At 42.8% G+C, this 13,149-nt stretch overlaps 1 protein-coding gene across 1 annotated transcript in view; it reads right to left on the bottom strand.

Moving 5' to 3' along the window:
• LOC141273801 (protein ELYS-like) overlaps positions 1-13,149 on the bottom strand; it is a 104,199-nt gene that overhangs the window by 59,178 nt on the left and 31,872 nt on the right. The window contains exons 9-14 of the mRNA XM_073686167.1: positions 12,381-12,513; positions 12,123-12,301; positions 10,883-10,944; positions 4,164-4,292; positions 3,997-4,087; positions 3,805-3,894 (exon numbers count right to left, since the gene is read on the bottom strand). Of these exons, the coding sequence (XP_073542268.1) occupies positions 3,805-3,894; positions 3,997-4,087; positions 4,164-4,292; positions 10,883-10,944; positions 12,123-12,301; positions 12,381-12,513 (684 nt within the window). The remainder of the gene's footprint in view (positions 1-3,804; positions 3,895-3,996; positions 4,088-4,163; positions 4,293-10,882; positions 10,945-12,122; positions 12,302-12,380; positions 12,514-13,149) is intronic.

Raw genomic sequence — 13,149 nt, 5'->3', positions numbered from 1 at the left:
CCTTATGAATGTTTACCATAGAAGGCCTATTCCAGTTCTGCACTACGATCACACACGGGCCTAGTTTGATACAATAGAAATATCACAGCTTTGTCTCCAGACTCTGTCACATGTGCTCAGTGTAAAGCTGCTTTCATCTGTGAAGAGTACACTTTGCCAATCCTGGTGTTCTGTGGCAAATGCCAAGCGTCCTGCACGGTGTTGGGCTGTGAGCACAACCCCCATCTGTGCATGTCGGGCCCTCATACCTCCCTCATGGAGTCGGTTTCTAACAGTTTGTGCAGACACATGCACATTTGTGGCCTGCTGGAGGTCATTTTGCAGGGCTCTGGCAGTGCTCCTCCTGTTCCTCCTTGCACAAATGCGGAGGTAGCGGTCTTGCTGCTGGGTTGTTGCCCTCCTACGGCCCCCTCCACGTCTCCTGGTGTACTGGCCTGTCTCCTGGTAGCGCCTCCAGCCTCTGGCCACTACGCTGACAGACACAGCAAACCTTCTTGCCACAGCTCGTATTGATGTGCCATCCTGGATGAGCTGCACTACCTGAGCAACTTCTGTGGGTTATAGAGTACGTCTCATGCTACAATGAGTGTGAAAGCACAACCAACATTCAAAAGTGACCGAAACATCAGCCAGAAAGCATTGGTATTGAGATGTGGTCTGTGGTCCCCACCTGCAGAACCACTCCTTTATTGAGTGTGTCTTGATAATTGGCAATAATTTCCATCTATTGTCTATTCCATTTGCACAACAGCATGTGAAATTGATTGTCAATCAGTGTGGCTTCATAAGTGGACAGTTTGATTTCACAGAAGTTTGATTTACTTGGCGTTATATTCTGTTCTTTAAGTGTTCCCTTTATTTTTTTGAGAAGTGTGTGTGTGTGTGTGTGTGTGCGTGAGAGTGTGTGTGTGTGTGTGTGTGTGTGCGCGTGAGAGTGTGTGTGTGTGTGTGTGTGTGTGTGTGTGTGTGTGTGTGTGTGTGTGTGTGTGTGTGTGTGTGTGTGTGTGTGTGTGTGTGTGTGTGTGTGTGTGTGTGTGTATGTGTGTACATACACACATACACATGCTGTGCTCCCCGTCGACCTGCTCAGAGCACAGCAGGGAGATCATCAAGCTGTTGTGCTCTGATCAAAACACACAGAACAGGAAGCCGTGCTGTATGGGCGCACAGGGAAGGGAAACACAAGTGTTTTTTTTCTATATGCATTGTATAGATGGGGGCCATTTACACCAGGATGGAGGGGCACTATGTGGGGACATCACCCCGTAGGGAGGGGCACTATGTGGGGCCATTATACTGTATGGAGCACTATATGGACCATTATTGTAAATAAGCCCCTGTACTTTGTGTTACCCACACCTCATTGTAGATTGTAAGCTCTTACGAGCAGGGTCGTCATTATTTTTGCTTTAATTATTGTATTATCTTTAACCATGTTACTTATGACTGTTGTATATGTCCCTCTGAATTGTAAAGCGCTGCGGAATATGTTGGCGCTATATAAAGCTTATTATTATTATATGGGGCCATTATACTGTATGGAGCACTATGTGACTGATGAGCGGTGTAGTTACATCACCGCTCATCACAGCCGCCGGGTCTCGTGGAGCACATGGGGACCTGGAGTGGCTGCTGCTACAGCCTATGGAGCGTTGCCATGGACTACGTCGGACCTGCATGGGAACTTTTTTTTTAAATAAATTGGTGAACGAGGGCCAATGTCTTGTCTATTTCTCTTTTTTATTTTCTTCAGGTTTCCATTTGTGGACTACGGAGGATTCCCTGAACTACAGCGGACCAGCATGGAGTCCCCCCCCCACCACCCCAAAATAGATTGGTGAACCAGAGAAAGTGCCGGGGAATGTTTTTTTCAAATTAAATGTACTTCTCTGCCTGTGTTTTTGTCTTTCTGGGTTAGTAGTGGGGGTGTCTGATAGACACGTCTCCATTACTAACACCAGGGCTTGATGCCAGATGTGATTTTTGACAAACTCAACTACCATAACCCTGATTGCCACCGCACCAGGGCAGTCGGGAAGAGCTGGGCAAACCACTATAATTGGCGCATCTAATGTGATGCAACACTTTTAGGGCGGCTGTGGGCTGGTATTTTTAGGCTGGGAAGGGCCCAATAACCAGGAACCTTCCCAGGCTGATAATATCAGCACGCAGCTGCCTGCTTTACCTTGGCTGTTTACCAATAATAAGAGGAACGCCACGTCGTTTTCTTCATTTATTAGGGTAAACACCCTTTAGTGCCAAACGAAAGGCACTAAAGGGTGTAAGTTTATTATATGTAGAGAGCTTGTGAAATTATATATTTACAGGACATTTATCCATTCTATTACACCACTGCTCCCATAGATGTGGACAGAGCAGGGGTACACATTTCTAAGGGAGTAGAGGTGTAATGTGTGACCGTGCTCTGTCCGCTTCTATAGGAGCAGTGGTGTAATGTGTGACCCTGCTCCATTCACTATATTACTGCTCCCATACAAGTAAATAGAGCAGGGTCACACATTACACCATTGCTCATATAGAAGTGGATGGAGCAGGTTCACACATTTCTAAGGGAGCAGTGGTGTAATACAAGACCCCGCTCCGTCCACTTCTATGGCAAAAGGGTCACATATCTATCTCCAGCTTATGATACAGCGAGCAGCACCAACTAACAGAATCGGAGCTGCCGGCCATCCTCGGTGACAGTCTACTTGTCAGTATCACTGACAGTGAGCAACAAAATGTGAGATACGCTCCAGACCAGTGTATCTAATCTAATCATGCACAATACACCCCAGACCGGTGTATCCAATCCCATCATGCGCAATACGCCCCACAGTGATGCATCCAATCCCATCATGCACAATACATCCCACTCCGGTGTATCTAATCCTATCATGCACAGTACACCCCAGACCTGTGTATCCAATTCCATCATGCGCAATACGCCCCAGACTGGTGTATCTAATCCCATCATGCATCCTTGTACTTTTTAATGACACCATTCTACCACATAGTGTACTGGAAAACGAGTCAAAAATTGCAAATACGGAGAAACTGCAAAAAAAAAAAGTCCAATTCCACAATTGTTTTTTTTATTTACCATGTTCCCTATATATTGTAAAACTGACCTAGCAATATGATTCCCCAGATCAATACAAGTACGCAGCTACCAAACATGCAGTTTTTTTTTTTTTTTTCCTAAACTGGAAATTTTTTTTAAAAAAAAACAAAATTATCACTTGTCGCCATTTTCAGAGACTTGTAATGTTTTCTTCATTTTTCGGGATCTGGGGCTGGGTGTTGGCTTATTTTTGCGCTCTGGGCTGATGTTTTCATTGATACCATTTTGGGTTAGACGCGATGCTTTGATTGCCTCTTATTGCATTTTTTTGCAGTGCTCCAGCATGTATTGCGGAAATGATGATTCTCCTATGAGTGATGGCCACGAGACAATGGTCACAGGATATTCACACTGTCAGGCACGTGGGTCAGCAGACCCCCGGCTGTCATGGCAACCCATTGGCACCTCGCGATCACATGACATGCTTGTGGTGGGCAAGTGTTAAATCCCACTATCAGCGATTGTCGGCGGGATTTAACAGGTTAACAGCCGCGGGTGGAGAACCGCTGCATCTGCGGAGGCACTTGATGGCTGATTAAATCAGCCATCAAGTGCAGGGAAAGATGAGAGCTCAGCATGCGATCTCACATTAAAGGCAGGGACACTACCTTTGACATATATATAAGAGCCATTACCTCATGTACAGTATATACTTACAAAAAAACAATACAAAAACTTACCAATTCTGTCAAAATTGGTTTTCGTAAGGACCACTTTATCCCACGTCCATTCAAGCAGAAAGCGAAGGTTTGGAGCTGACCTGGGTTTCTCTTCAAAGTGAATTACACAAGTCAGAACCAGGTGAGAAAAGTCAAAATAGTGTATTTTGCACAAATATAAATGTGAATACATTTTTTGTTGTTTACACTTACCTTCTACAATCCATTGCTTGATACAACGAGTTAAAAGACTGATGGAGCTAGTTTCAATGGCAGCTGATAACACAGCTCGTAGCTGTTCTTCCTAGGTATCACATAAAAGCTGTAAAGGCTGAATTTTATAGGAAGTGAAATACAACATGGCAGTAAGGGGAGCTTACCCGAGTCAGGCTGGAAGGCTGAACATCAGCAAGTCTTGGAGACAGGAGACCAGCTACTAAGCATCTGGTATAACCATCTGCAATCTCTTCATTCAAAGATGATCCAATATTCTTTAAGTAGTGCAGAGTCTTAAAACAAATAATGCAGTATGATATCTTCACCGCTAGGACAACCAACATTGTAACTAAGTATATACCTAGAGTTCACCATCACTTTATATTGGAAATGAATCTACATGAAGCATTAAAAGCACCAATTCATTAAGACGGGCATTTTTCATGCTTGTCTTGATGGAACACCATAAGCTCATCATAAATTTTACAAACAGGGGGGGGGGTTTGCCAAACTCCGTCTCTCCAACCTTTTGTAGCTGGTAGATTTGGGTGTGAAAATGACAAAAGTTGCTAAATTTTTGAGCAGCCTCGTGTTGTACAAAAATGTTGCGACTTTTCAAGGCTTTTTACACCAGACTTAGAGTGAAGGTTTAGTTACGCATTATAGGGAACCTGTCAACAGGTTTTTACCATATGAGGCAAGACCACCACCTTCCAGCCCTGATATACAGCAGTATAACAATGCTGTATACATGCCCCTAACTCAGCCTGCAAGACAAGTAGGCATTAGTCCTACCGGTAATCGTGTTGTCATGATGGACTCCTGGAAAACCTATCAGGAGGTCGTCCTTCATATCCTTGATAGGGACAGGAACACACAAGAGGATAAAAGGCTCTCCCTCCACCCAAACCCCAGTAATTTTCCAAGTACCACACCACGACGGACGCACTCTATTTTATTTAGTTTCCTTCTATGTTACCTTCACAGACGCAGACTGGAATGTTAGGGAGGGAATGTAATAGGTGCTGTCATGATGGACTCCTGGAAAACCTATTACCGGTGGACTAATGCCTACTTTCCAGAATGTCCCTCCTGACATCACCATCAGGAGAATACCAGAGTATACATTCAGGGTGGGACAACTACTTTGAGGACTTTCTTCTGAAGGCCATTTTTTGGCCTGATAGAATGTCCAGTTTATAGTGTCTGCAAAAGATGTTCAGGCTTGTCCATGTTGCAGCTCTGCAAATCTGGTCCACCGAGGCCCCTGCTCGTTCTGCCCGTGATGTGGCTACTGCTTTAGCCAAATGGGCCCTGATGTTATCCGGAAAGGATCTTCCTTCAGACGAACAGGTCAGATTTCTCACTGACCTAACCCACCTTGCCAGCACTGTTTTTGATGTCTTTTTCCCCTGGTTTTTGCCTGCAAACTGTACGAACAGGTTAGGGTCTACTCGCCAGTCCTTTGTTGTCTCCAAGTAATGGAGGACTACTCTCCTGACATCCAGGGAGTGAAGTCAGTTCTTGATTATTTTTATGGCCTTGGCAAAAAGAGGGTAAGACTATTTCCTTGCTCATATGAAAAGTTACTACTTTTGGTAAAAAAAAAGCTGGATCTAGCCTGACGGTAATGCAGTCGTCTAGAGCCTTAGGTATGGATCGTTGACGATGCTTGTATTTCTCCCATCCGCCTTGGTGTTATTGGTGGTTTAATAAAGTATTGCCACACTGTTTTACTCTCACCCTGTGTTGTCTGAGTAGTATTATGCCCATGAAAGACCCAGTGTCTCCACAGGCTGCAATTTGCACTTTTAGGGTGCTAGCTCTTAGGCCTTTATGAAATCCAGTCTGTAGAATCTCTAGTATATTTAGAATGTTAGGACTAGAAATCTGTCAGTTTCTTGATACTGTGCACAATTTTTTCCACAGATTTTCGTGTATATTGCTGATGTTACTGGCTTTCTACTATTTTGCATAGTTGATTTGACGGAATCTGAACGATCTTTAGATCTCAAGATCTGCCTCTCAGGATGCAGGTTGGAGGAACTTTACGTTGGGATGGTATATCAGCCCCTGGATCAGCAGATCCAGTCTCTCTGGAAGAACGATTGGATCTTCTAGGGACATTTTTTCAGTAAAGGAAACCAGCTTCTCCTGGGCCAAAAAGGGTAATATTACTATTACCTTGGCTTGGTCTTCCAGTATCTTCCTTAGCACTGCTGGAATTAAGAGCAAGTGAGGAAAGGCATATGCCAAGTCCATGTCCCATTTCTGGGACAAAGCATCTACCCCTGTTGGCCTGTCTTTTGGATCGAGGAAGAAGAATTATTTGGCTGTTTGTGCGTTTTTCCTTGTGATGAACAGATACCACTGAGTATCCCATCGATGTATTATGCGATGGAATTCTTCCCACTTTAGTTCCCATTCTGACTGTTGCACTGTTTCCCGACTGAGGAAATCTGTCACGGAGTTCTGAGACCCCTTCAGGTGTATTGCACTTACTGATAGTACTGTTTCTTCTACCCACTAAAAAATCTTTCCTGCTAAATCTTGCAGATGGTGATGTCTTGATCCCCCTTAATGTCTGAGAAAGGCCACTGTTGTGATATTGTCTGACAGGATTCTGATGTATTGGTTCTTTAGGTCTGCCCGAAATCTTTTTAATGTTTCCCAGACTGCCTGGAGTTGAGGTTTGATGATCTGGGAAGGTTTCGCCCCTACCAGGTACCTTGTAGGTACTGATCGTTTATATGGACCCCACCAGCCACTGTTGCTTGCGTCGGTGGTGACTGTTACAAATGGAGACAACTTCCACATAATCCCCTTCTGTAGGTTGGCCCTGGAAGTCCACCATGTTAATGACTTCCTGGTTATCACAGACAAGCTTATTTTCTTGTCTAGACCGTCCATCTTCCTGTTTCAGGTTGTTAGAATCTGATGTAGTTGTCTCGAGTGGAATTGGCTCCACTGAACTCTGGGTATAGAAGCTGTCATTAATCCTAAAATTTTCATGCTTTCCCAGATGGAGATTTGTGATTTCCTTCCGAAAGCAAGGACTCTGTCTCTAAGTTTGTTTTTATGTCTGGTAAAAAGGATATTTTTAGTTTTGAGTCTAGGAGGATTCCTGGGAAGATGTTTCTTCTTCTTCCTGATTTCTTCCAGTTTACAATCCATCCCAGATTTTTTTTTATAATCAAGACGGTTGAAGTTATACTGGCTTTTAGTCGCTGGGGTGACTCTGCAATTAATAGGAAATCGTCCAAATACTGGACAATTAATACTCCCTGCTCTCTCAGGAAAGCCATAACTTCTGCCACCAGTTTGGTGAAGATACGTGGGGCTGAGGATAGACCAAATAGGAGGCATCTGAACTGATAATGCAGAATGTTCTCCCCCTTTTTCAGTGCAAATCTTAGATATTTTTGACTGTGAGGGTGAATGGGTACATGATAATAGATCTATCATCTAGATCTATCATACACATCATCATGTTTTATTAGTGGAATCGTTGATCTTATCGACTCCATCTTGAATTTATTGTATGCCACTGACATGTTTAGAGAATTTAGATTTATAAATCGCCCCCCCCGTTTTTTTTTTTATTGAAAATAGGTTTGAATAGTATTCCACAAGCCATTCTGCTTCTGGCACTGGTATTACTACTCCTGAATCCACCAATTTTTCCACATCCGTCATTAGCTTTCTGGAGACCTGTGGGGACTGCGTAGATAGGTGGAATCTTCCCTACGAAAGCTCTTCTGCATCCCTCTGCAATTGATTGGAGTATCCATGGATTGTTGGATACTTCTGTCCATGCTTTAAGTATTGGAGTCTCCCATCTACTCTCTTCGCATCATTGTCTACACGTGCCATTTCCTGCACTGGCAAAGATATTCCTTCTATTACCTTCCTTCGGGTAGCTCCATCTTCCCAGTATATTCTGGTCTTTGATAGGAACGAGGCCTCAGAAAGGATGATACTTTAGGTTATTCTTCTGAAAACCCCTTTTTTTCCTCTGAGGCTTTTTATACCATATCATCCAGAACTGGACCGAATACTCAAAGGCCAGAAAAGGGGATGGAACACAGTTTGTTCTTGGAGTGGCTATCACCTGACCAAGTTTTTAGCCATATTGCTCGCCTAGCCATGGTGGAAAGTGCCCCATTCCTTGCGGCAAATCTAATTGACTCGGCTGAGGAGTCAGCCATAAATCCCATTGCCATTTTTAGTAATGAAATGGATTCTAGTACCTCATCTCTGGAAGTCTTCTTCCTCAGATGACCTTCTGATTGCTTTAACTATATATTCATGTACCTTGCTACCGAGGTAGCTGCTATTTTAGCTTTTATTATTGTAGCAGAGGTCTCCCAGGTCTTTTTGAGAAGACAGTCTGCTTTCCTGTCCATAGGGTCTTTCAAACATGATGAGTTCTCAAATAGGGTGGATGCTTTCTTCGCTACTCTGGCTATCGGGATATCAATTTTAGTGATGTTTCCATAATTTTAATTGCCTCTGGTTCAAACGGTAGACGTGATTTGAAACTTCTGGGAATAATTAGTGTCTTTTTCATGTCTTTCCACTCCTCTAGTATCATGGCTTTAATATGATTATTAACGGGGAATACTCTGTTCATACGGCTTCTCAAACCTCGATCGTTTTATCCTGTACCGGGGAGGGCTGGTGAGTGTCATCGACTTTCATTGTGTTTCTCACGGCTGATAAAAGTACATCAGTATCTTCCCAGGAAAAAAGATTTATTTTTATCCTTTAGGGAAACGGAGATAGATCCTTCTCTTTACTCTTGTTCAGGATCAGAGTAACCTGACAATTCTTCCTCCTCAGAACTAGATTCTTCCCACATTATGGTGCTTATATCAGTCATAAAAGAGGAATGTTCCTCCTTAACCACCTTGGCAATACAGTCAGTGCATAATTGTTTCCCATATGTATCCGGTAGCTTTGTGTTACAGATGGCAAATCATTTCCCTCTTTTCTTAGTGGCCAAAGGCATCACAGATCTTTCAGGGATCACCTTGTCCTATAAGAACAAGGGATCATATAATAAAAATACTAACGAAGACAGATGGAATCAGTGAGTGAAACAGAAAGGGAGTAATCCCCAGATAACTGACTTGTACTGGTGGTTCAGCAGGTGTATCAGAGCGACCAGTGGTTTGTCCTTCCATAGCGGTCATTCTGGATGCACTGGTAACCTCAGCTCCCCTCTAACAATACTTAAATCATCAAAAAGGCATTTCACCTTAAATTTAGGATTTGGCACCATTTAAAAAAAAAAAAAAAAAAAAAAAAAAGAAGCAGTGCGTTCCACGGTGGAACGCTCACCGGGCACTAGAGGTCTGCATGTCGCTACCTTTATAACTGGAAGTGCTGCGAATTCAATCTTCAGGACGCATAGGAGTTGCACGCAGGGCTTGAGCAGCATGAACTGAGAGCCCCCCGAGGGGGAAGCAGTTTTCCTCGGGAGCCATGGCTCAACCGGACAGGCTGAGGGACCCCTTGATCAGCAAGATGTCGGCCTCCGGACCACGGCAAAAGGAAAGAGGAATGCGAAGAATCCCGATCCTCTCGAGCCTGACATCAGGAGGTCCTGATCACTGGAAAACTTGTGGAGGGGTGTCGCTTGTCTTGGTTCGGTGCCTCCCTTCTTGCGATGTCATCCTCCTCCTTGCTTTGCGTGGATGACGCGTCCCGTACGTCATCTATACAGTCCCCTGGCATTGCGCTCCTGTGCACGCCTACTTCTCTGCCCTGTCGAGGGCAGAGCAAAGTACTGCAGTGCATGTGCCGGAACAGATCAAAGAGCCCAGGCGCATGCGCACTGCACTACTGTACTCTGCCCTCATCAGGACAGAGAAGTACGCATGTGTAGGAGCACGATGCCGGGAGAATCTGTGGATGACGTACGGGACGAGTCATCCACACAAAGCTAGGAGGACAACGACGCCGGACAAGGACGGGCGACACCCCTCGGACCAGACTCGACCGCCACGCAGGGAAGCATAATAAAACATCTTTTTATTGTCTTGCAGGCCGGCTTGGGGGCATATACACTGCATTATAGAATGCTGTATATCAGGGCTGAAAGGTGGTGGCCATATCTTATATGGGACAAACCTTGTGACAGGTTCGCTTTAATGATTTCCATTGACAAGCAGAAACATAAATGTTCAGACATTGCATTTTTGCTGCAAATGCTTCTGCCCCAAAACAAAGTGTTAGCAAAAAAAATCACTGCGTACAAACGTGCATTTTGTTGTATGTATGTATGTATGTATGTATGTATGGTGTATGAAAAGCGCTATTTTTCCCATTCATTTTAGTAGGTGAAAAGTGTTGCAAAAACATAGCAAAAAAAGTGCATCTACTGTATATAAACTGTTCTAAGAAGATTTAATTATCACAGGGAATCTCTCAGCAGATTATTGCTACCTCCTCTAAGCAGCATGATGTAGGCAAAGAGACCCTGAATCCAACGATGTACCACTTTGATTACTGGGTGCAGTAGTAGGGACACAATTTTTAGGTTTAGCAATGCAGCAGAGATGAGAAAGCTGCCCCTGCCCACACCAGGCTCTCTACAGACAGTGAGGTGCTTATCACAGAACGGGGCTGAGTTGGACAATTGCCTGCCGGATCCTCACAGCAATGTTAATCAAGGTGATTAAAGTGTAACACCACCACACAGCGTGGACATATGACACCATTGAGTTTAGTGTTTTATCCCCGTCATGCTGTCCTTAATTTACATAGCAAAAACATGCTGACAGATTCCTTTTAAAGAAAAAAATTATAATTTTCAATAAATAAAAATCTCAAGCAAATTTGTCAATTTTAGATAGGAAAGATTTCATTGTTCTTTTACCTCTTTATGAAAGCCAGTGCATGTGATGTGGATAACTCCGGAATTCAACAAGCAAGTAGCATCTTCAATATGACAGAAAACAAAAAAAATATTGTCAGAAAACTCATTAAACCTAAATTAGTTTTTAATTTTTTAAAAAAGTTTAAAATATCCAAGAAATTTCGTTCCACTTCATGATTGTGTCCCACTTGTTGTTGGTTCTTACCAAAAAAATTTGAATTTTCTATCTTTATGTTTGAAGCCAGAAATGTGGCAAAAGGTATAAAAGTTCAAGGGGGCCAAATACTTTCACAATGCACCGTGTGTCCTGCTAATAAGGCGTGGGATGGAGAGATGGCACATCATTCCTACTGATCACAGGTGAGGACGGGAGAGGGACAGACAAGTGGTGCATCATTCCTGATGACAGGTGGGATGGAGAAGTGGCATTTGTTCTTGGTGATATATAGGGATGAGATGTGGAATGGACAGATGGCACATTATTGCTGCTGAAAGGGTGAGGAGGAGATGGGTGAGGTGGAACACTGTACCTGTTTATGACAGGGAAAAGCGAGGGGATCAACTTACAGTGTCCATTTTAGGACATGATCAGACATCAAAGTCAAACATCAGAATAATGCCAGTTTGAGGCTAAATACCTTGTCTGAGAACTGACTGACATGTGATAAAAAAAAAAGTCACTATTCGCTGGGACTTGAACCCAAAACTTTGTCCAGAAGCCAGTGCACTTACCATTGAGCTATTCACTCAATTGACGAAAGAAGTTTTTCTTGGCTTATGAGATCAACCATGAAAATACTCGAGGTGTCTAAAAGTCACGGTGATTCTGATGTTTGAAGAAAGTCAGATATCTGAATCACATATCAAAGTCACACATCATTTATATTTGGCTTGGAGGAGGTATGTGTGAAAGTCCCAATGAGTTGCAGACTGGTTTGCACTGAAAATCATATAACCAAATAGAAAGCCTAGATTTATTCAGTGTATAGCTCAATGGCTACTGCACTGGCTTCCAGACAGAGTTTTCAGTTCAAATCCCAGAAGCGAACAATGACTAATAATGGCACAAAATCAGGGTGCCGTAATAATGCCAGAGCAAGTACTATCACAGGGTCAAACTGTAGCAGGAGGGGTACATAAACATTACTATATTAAAATAGGTCTAATTTATATAGGAAAAAATATATATACATTAATTTACTATTCAAGACCATCAATAATAATTAAAAATAATAATTACCAAAATTATAGGTGCTTGGAAAGTAGAACTGTTCTGGTGGTGGATATGCAGGCGGAACACCTCTACTCAAACTACGTTCATGTACAAGAACATCAAAGATGGTGTCATCAGTCATGTTTGTCAAGGCTTCAAGAGACCAAAATGCAACATATGAACAGTTTCTAAGAAACTGACCAGGCCTGTGAGAGAAAGAAATAATTGGAGTATACAATGAAAGGAATGCCATTACTCTCCTCTCCCACAAAAAAAAAATCTTACCTTAAAGAATCCGGCATCTGTGCTTGAGACCAACGATTTATATCAAACACTCCCATGTAAATTGAAGGCTTATTTTGTCCATACGTATTAACTTGCCAGCTAAATATTGACACACTGGTATCAGGCGATGTAACTGAAAAGAAATCATATTGCTAGAAATATGTACAAAAACATTATTTGCAGTCTATAATAATACCCTAGAGGGCTTTCATTTCATTGACAAATCTTGAAATAAGTTTTAACCTGCAGGTCACAATTTTTATTAGAAGATTTTAAAACTCCACAAAGTACATGCATATAAAGTACTGCATTTTCAGACAGACGCGGTCTTTAAATGGGTTGTCCACTACTTGGACAACCCCATCTCAATCCTTGTTTGGCCCAGTAAAATAACACCCATAGGGCAGAGTGAAGCAAGCGCCGATTGGCCGCAAGGATCGTATGACAATGTTATGCGAGCCCTGGGAGACCCCGTGTCGACACCTCTGGAACAGCACCGGCAACAGAGGTGAGTATATGTATTATTTTACAAGGGGAAAACATAGGGATTGAGGAGGGGGTTTCCCCGAGTGGTGAACAATCCTTTTAACTGCAGTATAAAAGTAATACATTTTAACTGGATTGGAAACCTTGTGTGTTAGTATCACAAAACCTATTTAGATGTTCTATTGCATGTGTTTTTAATGACGTAGAAGTGAATCTTACATAAAATATTACATATGTTGCATTTGATAAAATACATAATCACTGTTGCCGTTACTTTTCATTA

This window comes from Phyllobates terribilis, unplaced genomic scaffold, assembly GCF_046119375.1.
Source record: "Phyllobates terribilis strain yellow unplaced genomic scaffold, ASM4611937v1 Scaffold_5__5_contigs__length_657084704, whole genome shotgun sequence".
Lineage (NCBI taxonomy): Eukaryota > Metazoa > Chordata > Amphibia > Anura > Dendrobatidae > Phyllobates > Phyllobates terribilis.
Note: the sequence above shows the minus strand (reverse complement) of the source record. Positions and strands in the feature narration are given on the sequence as shown.